Source organism: Dermochelys coriacea, chromosome 4 (genome assembly GCF_009764565.3).
Source record: "Dermochelys coriacea isolate rDerCor1 chromosome 4, rDerCor1.pri.v4, whole genome shotgun sequence".
NCBI classification, from domain to species: domain Eukaryota; kingdom Metazoa; phylum Chordata; order Testudines; family Dermochelyidae; genus Dermochelys; species Dermochelys coriacea.
The window spans coordinates 137,414,425-137,433,789 of record NC_050071.1 but is presented as its reverse complement, the minus strand read 5'-3'; the positions used below and the strand labels follow the sequence as shown (position 1 = coordinate 137,433,789).

Genomic DNA, 19,365 nt, shown 5'->3' with positions numbered 1-19,365 from the left:
AAGTGTTTAAATAAGCATGGCATCAGCCTCAGTTTGAGCAGCACGTCATAGCTGATCCATGTTTAGCACCCCATCCCTTCTCTAGCAGAAAAGTTCAATGGGATTTTTACATAATCAAAAGTGGCCAGGGCCTTGATCCAACATCATGCAGAAGATTTGAACTTCCCAGCAGTGCTGTAACCCATACAGCCATGCTGGGGAATCAGAGTACTATAGCAGAACACACTCAATTGGTCCTTAGAGAGAGAGGGAGAGTTGGTAGGCAGTATAACGAGATCTGTTTTGTCTAGCTCTTTGGTTCTCCGGTGCCATATCGATAAACGTCAGTGTGGCCTACTGCAAGGGACTGGGACTCAGGACTCCTGGGTTCTATTCCTGTTTCTGCCATTAACTTGCACTATTCTGTCTGTACCATGGTTTTGTGTTGCTTTCACTAGGTGGAGAGCTGTGAGAGCAGCTCCCATAGCATGGACGAGGTCTCGCTCAGCGAATTCGGAGAATGGACTGAAATCCCTGGGGCCCATCATGTCATTCCTTGTGGCTTTATCAAGATTGTGGAGATCCTGGCCCATTCCATTCCAGAGTCGGTCATCCAGCTCCGCAAGCCGGTCAAGTGCATCCACTGGAACCAATCGGTCAGCAAGGAGATTGAGCGTGTGGCCGACCACAACAGCGACCGCCCCGAGGAGGACCAGGGCTACCATGTCCTTGTAGAGTGCGAGGATTGCGAGTTCATCCTCGCCGACCATGTCATTGTGACCGTATCGCTGGGGGTCCTGAAGAAGTACCATGAGAGCATGTTCCACCCTGGCCTACCTGAGGAGAAGGTGATGGCCATTCAGAAACTGGGCATTAGCACCACCGACAAAATCTTCCTGGAGTTTGAAGAGCCCTTCTGGAGTCCTGAATGCAACAGCATCCAGTTCGTCTGGGAGGATGAGGCAGAGAGTGAGAGTTTGACTTACCCTGAGGAGTTGTGGTACAAGAAGATCTGCAGCTTTGATGTCCTCTACCCACCAGAGCGGTATGGCTATGTGCTGAGTGGCTGGATCTGCGGGGAGGAGGCTTTGATCATGGAGAAGTACGACGATGAAACTGTGGCAGAGACATGCACTGAGATGCTGCGTAAATTTACAGGTCAGCAACGCTCTCATTCCTTTTGTTGGTGAAGAAGAAAGGGGGGACCGAGAGGAAGGAAATGCAGTGAAGTAGTCAGTAGCTCTTTGGCTTTTTGTTCCTTTTGAAAGGATGTGCAAATGCTTTAGAAGCATCTGCTGCAGAGTTGCACTCTGTGTACTTATCCAAGTGCCACTGCTCTAAAGGCTTGAGTATGTTTTGAGACTCATTTATATAGAGATGATGATGAAGAACTGGAGCACACTACATCGAATGGTGGGTTGAGTGCAGTCAGACTCCAAGTGCTTTTTAAAAAAATCTCCAATATCATTTTATCAGCTTTAACAGTTACAGCGATGCACTGACAGTCAGGATGTCCAGGGCCAGATCCTCAACTGGTGTAAATCAGCATAGCTCCATTAAAGACAATGGAGTTACACCAGTTGAGACCAGCTGAGAGTCTGACATTTGGATTCTGTCTCTGACTCCCACTCACTGCATGTGTAAGTCACATGGGACTAAATTTTCAAAAATGAGCCACCTGGGGCCTTACTTTTTCAGAGGCTCTGAGCACACTTCAATTCAATGTTAGCTGCCAGTAGTTTACAGCAGTGAAAATCAGGGAGCACCCTAAAATGAAGGCACTCCAAATTAGTGACCTTTTAAAAATTCAGGCGGTAACAAGTCTATTTGTCATTTCTGTATTACCCTTCTAGCTTAGCTGAGGGAAGGGGTATGTTTGTGAGGTTTAGTTCATTCATGCTGAAAAGCTCCATGAGATCCTCAGAGGAAAGGTGCTTATAAATATGCAAATCATCACTGAGTCAGTGTGTTTCTAGTGGGGATGTCCAGGGATCAGTTCTTGGCCTGATGCTATTTAACATTTTTATCAGTGACCTGGAAGAAAACATGAAATCATCACTGATAAAGTTTTCAGATGGCACAAAAATTTGGGGACTGGTAAATAATGAAGAGCTCAGCTCATTGTTATATAGCAGGGATTGGCAACCTTTGGCACGCGGCCCATCAGGGAAATCCGCTGCCGGGCAGGGACAGTTTATTTACCTGGAGCATCCTCAGGTTTGGCCGATCACAGCTTCCACTGACCATGGTTCACCGTTCCAGGCGAATGTTGGCTGCAGGAAGTGGCGGCCAGCACATCCCTCGGCCCGCACCGCTTCCTAAAGCCCCCGTTGGCCTGGAATGGTGAACCATGGCCAGTAGGAGCTGCGATCAGCCAAACCTGCAGACGCTGCAGGTAAACAAACGGTCCGGCCCGCCAGCGAATTTCCCTGATAGGCCGCATGCCAAAGATTGCCGATCCCTGTTATATAGAGTGATATGGATTGCTTGGAAAGCTGGGCACAACCAAACAATATGTATTTCAATACAGTTAAATGTAAACATATGCCTCTAGGAATAAAGAATGCAAGCCATACAATCCCCCATGGGGGATTCTATTTCAGGAAGCAGTGACTCTGAAGAAGATTCGGGGGCCATGGTGGATAATCAGCTGAACTTGGACTCCCTGGGTGATGCTGTGGTCTAAAGGGTTAAAGTGATCCTAGGATGTATAAACAGGGGAATCTCGAGTAGAGAGGTTATGTTACCTCTCTATTTGGCACTGATGCAAACACTTCTGGAATACTGTATCCAGTTCTTGTGTCCACAGTTGAGAAATAATGTTGATAAATTGGAGACGTTTCAGAGAAGAGCCATGCAAAAGATTAAAGGATTAGAAAACGTGCCTTACAGTGATAGACTCAGGGAGCTCAACCTGTTTAGCTTAACAAAGAGAATCATAGAATATCAGGGTTGGAAGGGACTTCAGGAGGTCATCTAGTCCAACGCCCTGCTCAAAGCAGGACCAATCCCCTACTAAATTATCCCAGCCAGGGCTTTGTCAAGCCTGACTTTAAAAACATCTAAGGAAGGAGATTCCACCACCTCCCTAGGTAACTCATTCCAGTGCTTCATCACCCTCCTAGTGAAAAAGTTTTTCCTAATATCCAACCTAAACCTCCCCCACTGCAACTTGAGACCATTACTCCTTGTTCTGTAAACTGCTACCACTGAGAACAGTCTAGATCCATCCTCTTTGGAACCCCCTTTCAGATAGTTGAAAGCAGGAATCAAATCCCCCCTCATTCTTCTCTTCTGCAGACTAAATAATCCCAGTTCCCTCAGCCTCTCCTCATAAATCATGTGTTCCAGTCCCCTAATAATTTTTGTTGCCTTTCACTGGAACTCTTTCCAATTTTTCCACATCCCTCTTATAGTGTGGGGCCCAAAACTGGACACAGTACTCCAGATGAGGCCTCACCAATGTCGAATAAATGGGAATGATCACGTCCCTCGATCTGCTGGCAGTGCTCCTACTTATACAACCCAAAATGCCATTAGCGTTCTTGGCAACAAGGGCACACAGTTGACTCATATCCAGCTTCTTGTCCACTGTAACCCCTAGGTCCTTTTCTGCAGAACTGCTGCCTAGCCACTCGGTCCCTAGTCTGTAGCGGTGCATGGGATTCTTCCATCCTAAATGCAGGACTCTGCACTTGTCTTTGTTGAACCTCATCAGATTTCTTTTGCCCCAATCCTCTAATTTGTATAGGTCTTCCTGTATCCTGTCCCTACCCTCCAGCGTATCTACCACTCCTCCCAGAAGGTTAAGGGATGTCTTGATTACAGTCTATAAGTAGTTACATGGGGAAAAATATTTGATGATGGGCTCTTCAGTCTAGTAAACAAAGGTATAACATGATCCAATGACTAGAAGATGAAGGTAGGCAACTTCAGAGGGGAAATAAGGCACACATTTTTAACAGTGAGGGTAATTAACCAACCACTGGAACAATTTACCAAGGGAGGTGGTGGATTCTCCCTCACTGGCAATTTTTAAATCAAGATTGGATGTTTTTCTAAAAGCTCTGCTCTATAAATTTTCTGGGGGAAATTCCATGGCCTTGTTATACAAGAGATCAGACTAGATTATCACAGTGATCCCTTTTAGTCTTGGAATCTTTGCAGAAATGAAGACCAAAGCATTGTACTGTCTTGGTCCAAAGATTTTCAGTTTTAAGGACTACTCCATACTAGATTATAATTTTTTTTAAAAAAGAGGTGCTATCAAAGATGAGAAATCCTTCTGTGCTTCCAGAAGCTTCTCTCTAATTATTGACATATTTGTATCCACACATCCATCCCATGCTATCCAAACCTTACTTTCTGATTAACTTCCATCATGTCTCCCTGTTCTATTGACCCCCAGACATTTGAACATATTTTGTGTTTTCACATGGTATTAACCGTCAGGTTTCTGCTGTGCATACCAGCCAATCATGGTTTACAGCTTAGCTAAAGGAAGATGATAAGTTAGCAAAGTTCTCTTACCTGTCTCTTGGCTATGAACAATACTGAGATCTTGGGCAATGATAATTGGATCAGCTATGCTGATGAGTACTTGCCAATTGGTTGCTGCCATTCAAGAGGCAAATAATAGCTTCTTGTGGATGTAGTCTCACTTGAACATGTAGATACAGAGTCTAAACTTCTGGGGTAGAGACCAGGGGTGAAATCCTGGCCTCATTGAAGTCCATGGCAAAACTCCTCTGGACTTCATTCAGACTAGGATTTTGCCCCATGTTTCCTCTTTAGTTTTGTACATCATGGAGTACCCTCTCACCATTCATATAATAGACTATTTAGCGGAAAAGGATAGCTGTTACTCTTTTTTCTCTTTTTAAATCCCTGGCTACAGACCTTCTCCAACACTCCCAGTGAAGACATTCAGAATGTATTTAACAATACAGATTTTGACTTGCAATTTTACTGATGGTCAGGATTTATTATTCCTCAAGATAAATATTGGCCTAGACTTCCTCTGTCAATACTTATCCCTCCACTCATCAAGCTTCAGCTCCAGTGCCCATTGAAATCAATAGGAGTTGAATTGGGACCTAAATCTTGAAACTCACTCCAATGTAAATCAATAGCTGTTAATTCTAATAATAAGTGGGACTTGTTAGTGACCATAACAGGACAGAAGTTAACTGATGACTTAGTTGCTTTATTTTGCAAATACATTCTCTTGGCCAGTGGTTTGTTGCTGGTTGAGCCACCAGGATACCTCAGAGCCATTTCTGGCAGTAGATTAAATTCATGTGGTAACTTTGACTTTAAGAAGAAAGAGGACTTGTGGCACCTTAGAGACTAACAAATTTATTTGAGCATAAGCTTTGGGATGCATCCGATGAAGTGAGCTGTAGCTCACGAAAGCTTATGCTCAAATAAATTTGTTAGTCTCTAAGGTGCCACAAGTCCTCCTTTTCTTTTTGCGGATACAGACTAACATGGCTGCTATTCTTTAACTTTAAGAGAAATCTACGACCTTTTGCTCAGCAGTCTGAAAGTTCACATGGCAAGAAACATTTCTCACCATGCACAGCATTAAGAACAGTCATATGTGGTTCTGGAAAATACTATGCCGTTAAATAGGGGTTTAAAGCTACATTGCCTCCCTGAATTGGGGTGTTATCATCACCACTTCCTTCTTCTCCTCTTCGACTCCATCTGCAGCCAAAACTGCCTTAAGCACAAGCAAGACAAAGATTCTGCTTGGGGCCCAGTGTAGCCTGAGCAACTCATTATTTATTTCCCACCTCCATCTGTTTAGACTAGGGGAAAAATTACAAGGCTCAATTTTTCATCCTTGGGACCTTCGAATTGCAAGGTTAATCCAGCCTGAACTCCACTCCACTGCATTCCACTCTTCTCCTCTTGTTCCCATCCCAGCCTCCACTGAGATTATAAAGAGTGCAGTGGTATCTTAAAAACATCCCTATACATTATATTGAAATTGCTGTTCTTACTATTTACAGCAGGTCAGCTCCAACCTTCCATAAAGACCTTCCATCTCTTCTTAACATCAAGTTGTTTTAGTGCTCCATGATGATGCTTTCCAAATCTTAGAAATAATCTTGATTGCCATTGTTCCTTCTATTTAAAACTGTTGAGCTTCTTTTTCTAAATTATTTTATTCAGCGGGAACTAAATTCTTTAGCTTTCCTCCTCTCCTACTTTGAACCTACCCTCTTACAAATAGGGTTAGTTATGAAACTCTCTCTCCTCCCCCCCCCCCGTCTTTTCAGGGAAAAATAGTTTGAAATTGGAACTTCTGTGTTCACTATGGTTGCTGTTCCAGACGATACAACACCTGCTTAGTGTCCATCAGGTTCCTCAACCATGCCAGCTGTAACCCATCTTCGTGCTTGTAGTCATCTAATCCTGGGTCAGAATCTCTGGTTAAATTTGCCAGCTATCTAACTCAAATCTCCACAGCCAAACTGATCTCCTCCCTCTCAGGCACTCATCACTGCAGGGAAAAGAGGGTTCTTGGAGCATTTCCATTCTGCCTTGTGTCCAGTTTCACCGATGCAATGTTCATGGTTTGATTCATTCCCCCCAAGCAAGTCTTTATCTGTGGGAAAGTTTTTTTCACAATGCTCATAGCTATTATTTCAAACCTCCCTGGGATAATGAGGCATTTTTTTCATTTGTGTTTGCTGGGTGAATTTTGGTGCTCCAAATCCGTACTTGGATAACTAACTAAGCAGCCTGAGCTCCCACAGCCACTGTTCAAGCTCACCCTTTTCACAGTCAAACCACTTATTTGGGTGCTTCAGATGCTCAAGTCTGGAGATTTTGGCCTTCACCGTTCTGTGTCTCTTTAAAATGACTGCACTCCTCTGTAAAATGGGAGCAATACTTCCCTGCCTCACAAGAGAGTTGAGAGACATAATCAGTGTTTTGAGATGCTCAGAGGAAAATGCTCTATAAGTCCAAATGATGATTACTGTTGCAGGGAGTAGGACTACTTGTGTGCTAACTCAGAACTTGCCACCAGCAATCTAGAAATAACCATAATCCTCTTGTCCCTCAGGACCCACTATGAATGCTGTTGATTTTTATACCTCTGGGTAGCTTTCACATGGGGGTGGGCATGAAGGGACAGTGTGGTGCTATCTCATGCTCCTTTATAAACAGAATACAGGAGGCCTTAGGACTTCCCTCTTCAGCTGTACATTTAAGTTACAGGCTCTGGTCCAGTGCCCACTGAAATCAGTAGGACTCTTCCCATTGATTTCAGTGGGTGTTGGATCAGGCCCATGTTCTATTATTTTAGGCTCAGCATAATTTTACTCTTGGTATGCTTCTTGGAGGAGGAGAGGAGATGAGCTGCCTCTGGAAGCTTAAATTTCACATACAAGTGAGAGTAGTGGATTATCTATATTTGCTATGAAAGCCCTCTAGATTTTGCTGGCCTGAGAACCACTGACAATTCCAGGAATTCACAACCGGGTGTTTGAAAAATGTAGTCCTCTAAATCTGATTAAAATAGAGTGCCTCTAGCCCATGGGCCTAGTTTGCCTGCTGTATTTGGGGTAGGAGGCTGCTCCAGCCAGGCCAGGGTTGTGTGGGAGGCGGGTGGGGGGGGAGACATGTTCTTTCTCTCGCTCCCCACTTTCACTGGCTCTCTTCCCCCTCCTGGAGTGGTGGGCACTGCGGCAGGTTGCGCACTACCTGGGCTGCCGGTGCTGGGGGAGTGGCTTAGCGGGGGAGCCCTGGAGGCTGATGCTGTCTGCTGTGCTGACCTGAGTGCGGGAGCTGTGGCCACTCTGGCACCAGCTGTTGCAGCTGGACTGGATGCTGCGTTTTCTGGTGCCTCCCGGTGCTGCTGTGGTCACCTTCCTGCCGGGGCTGCTGCTGCCGCCGCCGAGGGGACACCGCATGCTGGGCTCCCGCTTTCCCACTGCACCACACAGAGACATGCAGCAGCGTGGGACCCACCAGGACCACCAAACAGCCAGCACACTGGGCTGCTGGTGGACAAGGAGGAGAAAGTTGGAGGTCAGGGAGCTGCTGGTAGGGGCCCAGCTAAGAGCATTAAGTTAAATGCACTGATCCTTGCCCCCTGACCACGGCGCCTCCCTATAAGTCTGGCCTTATTTGAGGGGCAACGCCCCCCCCAACTACGCCCATGCTCTAGACAGTCTGAGGCCTTGTACCCATGGCTTGTTGGCTAAGCTCTCAGTGTTAAGAATTTGCATTTCTGGGAGCCTATGGCCAAGGCACTCACTCAGCCATGCAGTGTTTTTCTAATGCTGATGCATGCTGTATTAAATCTGTGCCCTCCCTGTGAAATGTGCTTTGTTCTTTCTGCATCATACATGTTTCAGCTTTTAGACTTCCACATTTTCATAATGTTTGCAAGTGCAAAATCTAAAATAAATGTTCAGCTGTGCTCATACTTTTCAGTTTAACTTTTGGTTAAAGTTTTAACATTACTGGACTTCCTGCAATAATGTACAACGCTCATGGAGTTCCAAAAGATATTCAAAGCTACAGCTGAAAAGCTTGACCCCTCAGTCTTCATGAACACTTGGATCCTGGTCTGTATTTCGTGGGTGGCTCCTAATTCTACAATGGACCAAACTAAGGGCTTGATATAAAGCCCACTGATGCGAATGAGGCTTTCCATAGACTACATTGAGTCCTAAATCCCCAGATCAGAACACCACCCAACTTTTGGAGGAAGTTAGCTCTAGACCCATTTCTAGGAGGAACTGATCCAAAGGAAGTACATCAGCTCTGCCTACTCACTCTTAAGCAAGTTACAAGGCTGACTGATGCTGCAAAACACACAGGCAAAATTCCGCTCGATTTCAATGGGAGTTACTTACGTGCATGCACACACATTCATCCCTCACCAGGCCCTAAAACTATGATACCCTGGTTTGTGTACTGTAAATCCACATATTCTTCCCTCATAACTAGTAGTATGAAAACAGAATAAAGAGAGGTTGGTTTGGGTTCCATGGATTCCCCCTCCATAGATTCAGAAATATGAACCCTGGTGGTATAATAATGGGTACACTCTGTGATGCTTCCCAGGAGTACTCAGGGTGCGGAGTCACCTCGCTACCACCTGCCCTGAGCATGAGGGAGCGTTGTCTGTGCCTTCCTGGGGTCTACGTCCAGACCCGCCAGCCATAGGCAGCATGAGCACTCTCAGCCTAACCAGGCTCTGTCGTCCCTTTGCAGGTTAGTGATAGATACGCGCCAGTCCCTTAGTTCTCTGAGCATCCGCTGGAGTATCCAGCCCCGGATCCAGTGCACACTCACGGAATTCACAGATCCACTACTCCCAAGGGAACAGTATGCACCGGACTATCAGTGTCACCTCAGGATCACCGCTACACTTAACACACGGCGCTTAGATATATTTATTTGACAAGGAACCGTGATTGGAGAAGAAGCAAGTAGGATTAATAGAAAGAAATGATTACATATAAAATAAAATCGTAACACACATTCTGGAGCCTAATCTCATAATTAGCAAGTTGTCCTCCTGTTAAATAACGTGTTGTTCACCCAAAGTCCTTCTCACAGTGTTTTTCAACTGGATGGCTGATCACCTCCCTTTTGTAAGACCAAGCCCACTGCCGGCTTGTCTTCCCAGATGTCTCCCCAGGGTGTCTCTCAGCACCCCTCCATGTAACAGACAAGTCCTTTGCTCTTCATCTCTAAACTGATTTCTCCCCCTGCTGTTCACTTCTTCCAATTAATTTCTTCTGAAGTCCCCGCAATCTTCTCATTAGCATTTGACTCAGTATGCAAACAGACTCCTGTTGTAAAACACACAATACACAAAGGTCAGCCAAGCATTTAAGAACATAATTTGCAGTATATATACATGTCTCCTTACATATTATCCACTCATACATTTTGCAAAGATTAGGATGACCAGTGTGACACAGGCTTTCAGTAGAGACCTGAAGTGATACTTTTTGGTGGAGTGATATGTAAATACCGCACCCAGGGTATACCTCTAACCCTTATGCATCCCTCTGCCAGTTGGCATCAAGAGGTTCTAGGTCACACACTCCTATGTTAACAATAGCCAAAGTCTTTGTACAGCCATCATCTCTCTATTTGAATAGTGCATCTGTGATCCTTTCTTAGGGGTTTCCACATCCACATCAATGCATTTATTTGATCTGTGGACAAACAGAAGCAGCCAGAATATCCAGCTATCTACAAAAAAATGTTATATGAGTATCCTATTATATGAGTTTCTTGACAGATTTTCAGCTGAGTTTTGCTTCCCTGCCAGGCTGAGGTAGCATTCCTAATTGGTTTTCTTCTTCTCCAAGGGAGCACTGCAACATTGTGGCTTGCGGAGTTTGTCTTTCATGTTCTCATTTCCCCTCAAATGGAGCCTCCCTCTATCTGTCTGCAGTGACTGGCCAGGTGGAAGTTAAAGACACCCTAGGATTTCTATTGCCAAGTTGAGGGATAGTCTGTTTCTTGACCAGCATTCCCCACCCCCCACAATTTCTCACCCCATATGTAACAGGTTTCTTATATTTAAAGTGGCATGAATGGTACAGTCAAATGCATAATAGATGCTGCTGTTTTTCTTCATCTCCACTATACGCTGCCCCCCGACTTACACAATCGTTCCATTCTGGAAAGCCTTGCATAACTTGAATTTGGCGTAAGTCGGAAACGTATACCTGTACGTTACGCAATAATTTCCGCAACTCGAAAATCCTATTTCTGGCATATGGAACTTTTTCCGTAAGTGCAAATTTGCATAAGTCGGGTCTTTCATAACCCGGGGAGCGTCAGTACTGTGAAGAGGCGGATGGTCTGGGCACAAGAACAGGGCTGAGAGTAAGGAGGTCTCGGATCTGCATTTGACTCTGCCACAGATACTTCGGTATGACCAGGGGCAAGTCACTTTATCTCTCTGTGCTTCAGTTTCCAGTTAGTGATATGGGAATGATGCTGCTTCAATCACAGGAGGACTGAAGCTAAACTCATTAGGGTACTTTTGGAGATCTTCAAAAAGGAAATACAAAGTTGTTTTTTTCACAAGTATCCAAGTCATTGCTTTATTAAGCACACTGATTTTATACAACTGCCATTCAGGCTAGAGATACCCCAAACTCTCTTCATTTCACAAATTCAGTAGTTCCCTGGCTTCTGCAATGTGTTTGCATACTCCCCAAGAGCCTCTGAATGATCTCTTTTTAATCTCTGTCCCTGCTTTTGTATGATTCTCAATTTAAAATTCAGTACTTGTTGTAAGGGCAATGTCATGTTCCCAGCGTTATCAACTTTTTATTATTGTTCTGTTATGTATTGACGCCTGCACCTAAAGGCCTCTGGGCACCTTGACAATATAAAATGAGAACATGCACCCTTTACAATGTGAGGGCAACAAAGGCTCATTTCTAATCACCTCCTCTTATTTGGATTGGCATTACACAATACATTGTGTGACTTTTGTGTAAGTGCTTTGGAATGTGCTCTGTAAGAAGACTTTAGAGTACAACAGTATTTGCATTGTGTTATGGCACTTGCTATATGTTCTCTTGGGCTTATGCTCAGCCTTTTAAAAATAAAATGTGACAGCAATTTCCTTGACAAATCTGATATCTTAAAATGTGGCTTCCTATTTCTGCACAGCTCCGGCACTTCTCAGGCTTTTCATTTCAAACCCAAGTCATTGCCTGGAACCATTGCTGGTCCTGCTCCTAATTTTCCTGGAAGAGCATATTTTTAATTCCTTTGTTTTATCCTTGAAATTTTACTAAAACCTACAAATGGCTGCGTACATATTCCTTGACTGTGCAGGTTGAAGAACAAAGGTCTTGCTTATTTGTCCATCTATACTATACATCAGTTCCATAATGTCACAACATACGCTTCTGTGAAGGAACTTTCTGTTGTATGCCCACCTAATATTCTTTCAGCGTTGTAAGCATACAAGGGGTGAGCTGTAACCAGAGGAATAACCATCCCCTGTCCTCAAGAGAACTATTTTAGGCTTGTTACATACGGTTGTCAGGCTCAGTATGGTTAGGCATTTATAGTTGTATTTTAAAAATGTGAAGAAATAACTAACTGCGTGGGCAGGTTGCTGAGCTCCCCAGTGGTCGCATCCAATGCCTTTGGCACATCGATGTTGTAGCCGCTTTTCTCTGGACTTTGTTTTTTTTTGACCCAGGGAATCCAAACATTCCGAAACCTCGCCGCATCCTGCGGTCTTCATGGGGCAGCAATCCCAACTTCCGAGGATCCTATTCTTACACCCAGGTTGGGTCTAGCGGGGCTGATGTGGAGAAACTTGCTAAGCCACTGCCTTATACGGAAAGCTCCAAGACGGTTGTAAGTATTGAACACTAGAGAGAGAGATAGAATTAGAAAAAAAATGACTTTATTAAGGAGAGTTGCTATTTTCCAGCTCACTAGATTCCATGATTTGTAGCCTACTTTTGATACAATATTTATACTGATCTGTGCGTGCCTCCATTCTCCTCTCCTTGCAGTTCTTTTTTTTTTTTACCTACTGGAAATCTGCCCTCAAATATTTTAAACCTGTTCTTGGGATGATTTTATTCAGAGAGGTTTTGCCTCCCTCCTTCACCTGCCTGTTCTTTTTACTACTACTTTTGGGGGTGGCTTGGGGGAATTGAAGACAGAGAGGCACCTTCGGACATTTGCTCCCCATCAGCCGGGGCAGGCACCTGTAAAAGAATCTCAGATTGGTCATGATTGGCTGATGTGTTTTTAAACACTACTTTCTCTGTCTATGCTAGATGCAAAGTCCTGTTTGAAATTGTGGGTGTTACAATAGCGATAGTTTAATCATTTTAAAACACATCCTTTTTTTCATAGGTTTCAGAGTAGCAGCCATGTTAGTCTGTATTTGCAAAAAGAAAAGGAGTCCTTGTGGCATCTTAGAGACGAACACATTTATTTGAGCATAAGCTTTCGTGAGCTACAGCTCACTTCATCGGATGCATTCAGTGGAAAGCTTATGCTCAAATAAATGTGTTAGTCTCTAAGGTGCCACAAGTCCTCCTTTTCTTTTTTTCATAGTGTTCCTGGGAAGCAGTGACTCTGAAAAACATTTGGGAGTCATGCTGGATGTGCTCCCCAGTGTGATGCTGTGACCAAAAGAGCTAATGTGATCCGGGGCTGCATAAACAGGGGAATCTTGAGGAGGAGCAGAGAGGTTATTTTACCTCTGGATTTGATTCAGTGCGAATGCTGCTGGAATCCTGTGCCCAGTTCTGGTGCCCACAATTCAAGAAAGATGTTGATAAATTGGAGAGGGTTCAGAGAAAAGCCACAAGAATGATTAAAGAATTAGAAAAAAACCATACCTCATAGTGATAGGCTCAAAGAACTCAATCTATTTAGGTTAACAAAGAGAAGGTTAAGGGGTGACTTGATTACAGTATCTACATGGAGAACAAATAATAATAATAATAAAGGGCACTTCAGTCTAATAGAGAAAGATGTAACAAGATCCTAAGGCTGGAAATTGGAGCTAGACAAATTCAGACTGGAAGTAAGGTGTACATTTTTAACAGTGAGGTTAATGAACCATTGGAGACCGGTCATTTTTTAAATGAGGAGAGGATGTCTGTCTGCTCTTGGAATTATTTTAGGGAAGTTCCATGGCCTGTGTATACAGGAGGTCAGCCTAGATGATCACAGTGGTCCCGTCTGGCCTTAGAATCTATGCATCTATGAATGAGTGTTAAACATGGCCTCAGTTGTGACTTATCTTGAGGGCTAATTCAGAATATGCCAGAGCAGTGTATTGAGAACTCCTTCTGTGGCTGTGCTAGTACACTAAAGAGATCCTACCCCTTGTTGTGAAGCTCATGCATTGGGAGTTCTAGTCTGTGTGATAAAATATTCTTCTCAGGCAGTCCTAGTTGTTTGAATGTAGCGATAAGAAGACATGTGAGGTGTCAGTTACGTCTGTGCAATTTCCCAGGCTACTTGCTTTGTCTCAGGGTCTAGACCCCCTTCCTAGAGAGATGATGACTTATCAGACAAGAAGGGTGCAGAAAAATTGGAAAGAGTTGCGGAGGGCAACAAAAATGATTAGAGGACTGGAGCACATGACTTATGAGGAGAGGCTGAGGGAACTGGGATTATTTAGTCTGCAGAAGAGAAGAATGAGGGGGGATTTGATAGCTGCTTTCAACTACCTGAAAGGGGGTTCCAAAGAGGATGGATCTAGACTGTTCTCAGTGGTAGCAGATGACAGAACAAGGAGTAGTGGTCTCAAGTTGCAGTGGGGGAGGTTTAGGTTGGATATTAGGAAAAACTTTTTCACTAGGAGGATGGTGAAGCACTGGAATGGGTTACCTAGGGAGGTGGTGGAATCTCCTTCCTTAGAGGTTTTTAAGGCCAGGCTTGACAAAGCCCTGGCTGGGATGATTTAGCTGGGGATTGGTCCTGCTTTGAGCAGGGGGTTGGACTAGATGACCTCCTGAGGTCCCTTCCAACCCTGATTATTCTATGATTCTATGAATCCGACTGCTGTGATCTTGTCTCTTCTTTTGGCTATACATTTTTTGTATAATTGTGTGGGGCAGAGGTGTCTATTAAAAGGGGTAGTTGAGATTTTGAATCATTTAAATTCTGTGAACATCTCTATTTCCTGTGGAATTCACCACTTCGAAGCCCCTGTAGCCTTTTCCCCTTTCATCTCTCTCATGTGTGGGGGAATTTAATTAATAAAATCTCTGGATGAACCAGAGCTTTTTCATTTGTGGTCCCCTTAACAAGCACATAGATCCTGTGGTGAGAGATGTTATAAAATCAAGAGAGATGCCACTATTCTCTAAGTCCGGGAATCTGGTGGCTTTGGGATATATCTTGTCAAACTGGGAAAAATTAAACGTAACCCTCAAAAAGAATACAGTGAACATGGCATCGTGTGAGATGAAAGAAGCAGAAATTGAATCCGCAGAGAAGGTAAAACTTTCAAACCTCCTCTAGTGTAGATGTGCTGCAGTGAGATAAAAAATGATTTGCACCAGTACAGCTGCATTGGGGTGTCCGTGCCCTCAGAGGATGATACTAGACAGTCACTCTAGCCAGTACATATTTGGTACTCATAACTGCATGTAGCTGTGGCACATCTCTGTGGGGTGTAAAAGGGCAATAGACTGTTTGACTCTGTCCCGGAGCTGTAATGGATGGAACTCTGCAACTTCCACTGACTTTCTTGTCTCATCTCCAGCCTATGCAGGTGATGTTTTCGGGGGAGGCCACTCATAGGAAGTATTATTCCACTACCCATGGTGCTTTGCTTTCTGGCCAGAGAGAGGCTGCTCACCTCATTGAAATGTACCAAGACCTCTTACAATGCAGGAACTGAAAGGCTTAATGTTTGAGAAGGAACCACTAACTCGTGATACCTTTTACAGTTGTGTGTAGGTTTTTTTTAAATTAATAGTAGAACGATTTTTATCTTTTTATATAAAAAAGCCCTAACTGTTTAAAAACAGTCACCTGTAGCTTATTTCCATTACTGGATTGTTAACAGAGGAGGGTGCTCTTTCTGTATGGTAAACTTTTTGTGTGTGTATGTGTGTCATTTTAATTTTAATTGCACTCTCAGTGCCTCTTCAATTTTTTTCTGTATTGTAAGTGCCTTCTCTTCTAAAATAAATGTTGTAATAAAATATCTGAGTGGTGTGGTACATCCTGTGCGCTTGTTTGGGAGCTTCTGCTCAATACCTTATTTTTCTCTTTCCAAAAAGTTATAACAAGGTATGGATTTCTGTTCCTTGCCATGAGATTTTGAATAGGAGCGGTCTTTTCTCTTAAGGTGTGTCTTCACTGCAGAGTTAACTTGGGTGATTGGCACAGCTTAGCCTAGGCCAGGTGTGAGCAGTCACACTACAAAGCCCTGCCCAAGTTATTGTGTCTTCACTGGTGTAGCATTTCCATTGGACTTCTGGGGGCATATCCCATGGGTTTTTGTGCTGCAGTAAGTTGAGCTGATCTATGATTTTTCCCAGTGAATTGTGGGAGAACTTGTCTGTCCTTCTGGGCACACGGGGGGGAATTGTGGGAAGGCCCTGGAGGACTCTGAGTACTTGAGTGGTTTAGCCTGTATCCTCAGGGAAAGTGGGCAGGTTATCAGCCTGAGTGAAAGCAGCATTAGCCTATATCTCCAGCTAGCCTGGGTTTAAAGGGCCACCAAACTCAGGTGAGAGCGTTTTGCATGTGGATGGGAGCAAAGTCAGGGGTAACACCCGGGTAAGTACTCAAGCTAACTCTGCAGTGAAGACAGATACTTAGTTCTGTTTGTTTGGTGGCAGTGCCCCAGATACGCTTTCCAACAGAAGAAGACAAGGGGCCAAAGTCATTTGAAGTCTGAGACTACTCACAATAGTAAAGGCCATGCCCAATAGCACTTGTTTGCAGGATTGTGGATGGCTGGATCCAACCATGTTATAACAAAACCAGGTGTTTTAAAAAGTATTCTGAATGCTCTAAATACACTGGTAGACATGGACCTGAGCTAGATCCCCAGCATCTAACCATCAGGAGGCTGGATGTAAGCTGTGCACATTTGAGACAGCATATCCTCAGAGGGGAGGGACCAGCCTTCCCTCCTCGGCCTGTTCCATCTCTAATTCCCTTGGTTCTGTGAGAAGGAATACTCTGTGCACACACCCCAGGCGGTGCCCAAATGAGAATACAGAGCATGTGCTCTGTTGTTTGAGGCGATGCGTACTGTGCACTCAGGTTGGGGCTAACTGTTTTAAACATCTTTGGGTTGCCACCTAGCTTAATCTTGTCATATATGTGGGGGTTGGAGGATTTTAGTTTTTGCATGTCTCGGTGATCCCTTTGTGAGGCCAGCTTTCCGTAAGAGGCCTAGGTTCTGGGGCAATTGGATAAAATAATGGCATGACACCTCCCCCCACCTATGTTTTATTGAAACCTCATATTCCATTATGTCTCGTACCGAGAGCCTGGCACTGATTTAACAATCCAACTCCACATTCCATGAGGAGCCTAAACATCGGGCAAAAGATTAGGGAATCTCTCTGCCAAGGTTTGTTTATGGTGTACTCCGTCTCTTTCTCTTTGCATGTCTGACCCTGGTGTCAGCACCGACTGGGGTGGCACAGGTTTATCAGGGGAGCATCCCAAGGCAATGATACCAGTAGTCGTAATCCAGCAAGCTCAGCCCTAGCCACATTTGGCTTATTTGAAAAATGGTTAAAACTGAAGTTAGATTAAATTTCTAGCCCACAGCCTAAATTTCTAAAGCCTTGAAAATGTAATCAAAGAGGGAGAGAGCTTGAAAAATGATACAGCCAACTGTTGCACCACAGGCCTCTCAAAATGTCAAGGATAGCTGAGCTGGAATTTAAATTTTCCAGCACCAAAAAGACAGACCCTTTCCACTTGAGCTAAAGGAGAAGCTTGTAAGAACCTAAAAAAGGCCATACTGGGTCAGACCAATTGTCCATCTAGCCCAATATCTTGTCTTCCAACAGAGGCCAGTGCCAGATGCTTCAGTAGGAATGAACAGAACAGGGTAATCTGAGTGATTCATCCCCTGTCACCCAGTCCCAGTTTCTGGCAGTCAGAGGTTCAGGGACAGCTGGAGCATGGAGTTGTGTCCCTGACCATGTCGGCTAATAGCCATTGATGGACCTGTCCTCTATGAGCTTATCTAATTCTTTTTTGAACACAGTTATACTTTTGGCCTTCACAACATCCCCTGGAAATGAGTTCCACAGGCTGACTGTGTGTTGTATGAAGAAGTACTTCCTTATGTTTGTTTTAAACCTGCTCCCTATCAATTTCATTGGGTGACCCCCTGGTTCTTGTGTTATCTCCATTAGCAACTAGCCATATAAACCATATGGCATACAGTTGAACAGTTCTGTTTGCATCCAGGAGAGGACAGTGTAACACATAGAGCCGTGCGCAGATACAAAATTTATATCCACATCTGATCTGTGACCCACAACAATGGTACACGGATATCTGCAGATTTGTAGGTCTCTACACATAGTCATCCCTCAGTGTACCAAATTGTTTCTGAAGGGGCACTTCAGTGATCAGGTTTTCCAGCTGTAGTTTGTATTCCAGCAATGCAATCTGGACCATGAAAATCTGTTTCACTGTGAAATGAGGAGGAGGGCACCAAATGCATAATTAGTAGAAACCTTCTGTGCCAAATCCCCAGACCTACTTAACAGTTTAAAGGAGAATTCTCCTAAGGTCTAATTAGGCTTATCAAAAAGAAACTCACTGTTTATTTTTAAAATGTGCTTAATTGGGTATTAGCATTAGCAACAGGCTGAAGCATATGTGTGCTTGTGTGTCATTTAATTCTCTTGAAGTTTTTTCCTCATTTGTGTAAAGCAAATATTTGCCAGAGCATATGTTCCTTTTTTATTGTAAACACAAATGGGCCATAAAACAAAACCCAACTTTTCAGCAAATACTGAACAGGGACCTGGGTGCAAATGCAAAGTTGCTTTTAGTTTATGCAGATTGTTGTTCAGGGTTTTTCGGCTCCCCTGAATTCTGTGGGCAGATAAGAAGCTTGACTAAATGGGTCTGGTTTAGACCCTTTATTGCAAAAAACAAAAATCTATAGTTGAAGCCTATAACGTCACTGGTAATCACACACTCACATCCATCCCCTGTCTCCTCTGTCATCGGATTAGAACACCAGGAATTACCATATTGGGTCAGACCTAGGAACCATCTAGTCCAGTATCTTGTCTCTCTGACAGTGACCAGTATCAGATACTTTAAAAGAAGGTGCAAGAAACCCTGTGGTAATGAATCTTGAAATAACGTACCCAGGGGCCTGTAATTTTGGAGTGCAAATAATTTTGTTTTTCTGAGAATTATAAATCTTTTTAAAGAAGAATGAACAAAAATAGACACGAAATTATCTTTAAAACTAACAAAAATGCTGTTCTAAACAAAACTTGTGGATCTCAGACGACACATGGCATGTGCCCCTCCTTAATCTCTTAGTTTGTTGTTGCATTCTGTCCACTGTCTGTCTGTCTACCTGGACAAGGGGATTATGCTTTGGTGCTAAAGTGAAGCATGTGTGCACATACTTGCAGGATTAGGAGCTTTAAACTATTAACTCTGTTAGATGGGGATCTTCTTTTCATGCATTTTTGCAAAGCACCTAACTTTCTGTGACTGGTGGGTAAATAATGCCTCTGCTGTGAAGGTTCTGAGTGGCAGCAGAGTGTAACATAGCGTGGCCTTCCGATTCTTCCTGGGTATGTGTATAGTGAAAAATACCCCTTGCAAAATGAAGCTGGAAAATGTTACCATTTCATAGATTCATAGATACTAAGGTCAGAAGGG

At 43.8% G+C, this 19,365-nt stretch overlaps 1 protein-coding gene across 3 annotated transcripts in view; it reads left to right on the top strand.

The window, feature by feature from the left end:
- The window catches only part of SMOX (spermine oxidase), an 88,192-nt gene extending 72,498 nt beyond the window's left edge, over positions 1-15,694 (top strand). For 2 of the 3 annotated variants that reach the window (XM_038400029.2, XM_043512745.1), the window contains 3 exons: positions 438-1,137; positions 12,194-12,354; positions 15,236-15,692. In XM_038400029.2, coding sequence (XP_038255957.1) covers positions 438-1,137; positions 12,194-12,354; positions 15,236-15,373 — 999 coding nt within the window. In that variant the 3' untranslated portion in view covers positions 15,374-15,692. Of the gene's footprint in view, positions 1-437; positions 1,138-12,193; positions 12,355-15,235 lie in introns of all 3 variants that reach the window. The other variant, XM_038400031.2, reaches the window with a different exon arrangement.
- The last annotated feature ends 3,671 nt before the right edge of the window (positions 15,695-19,365 follow it).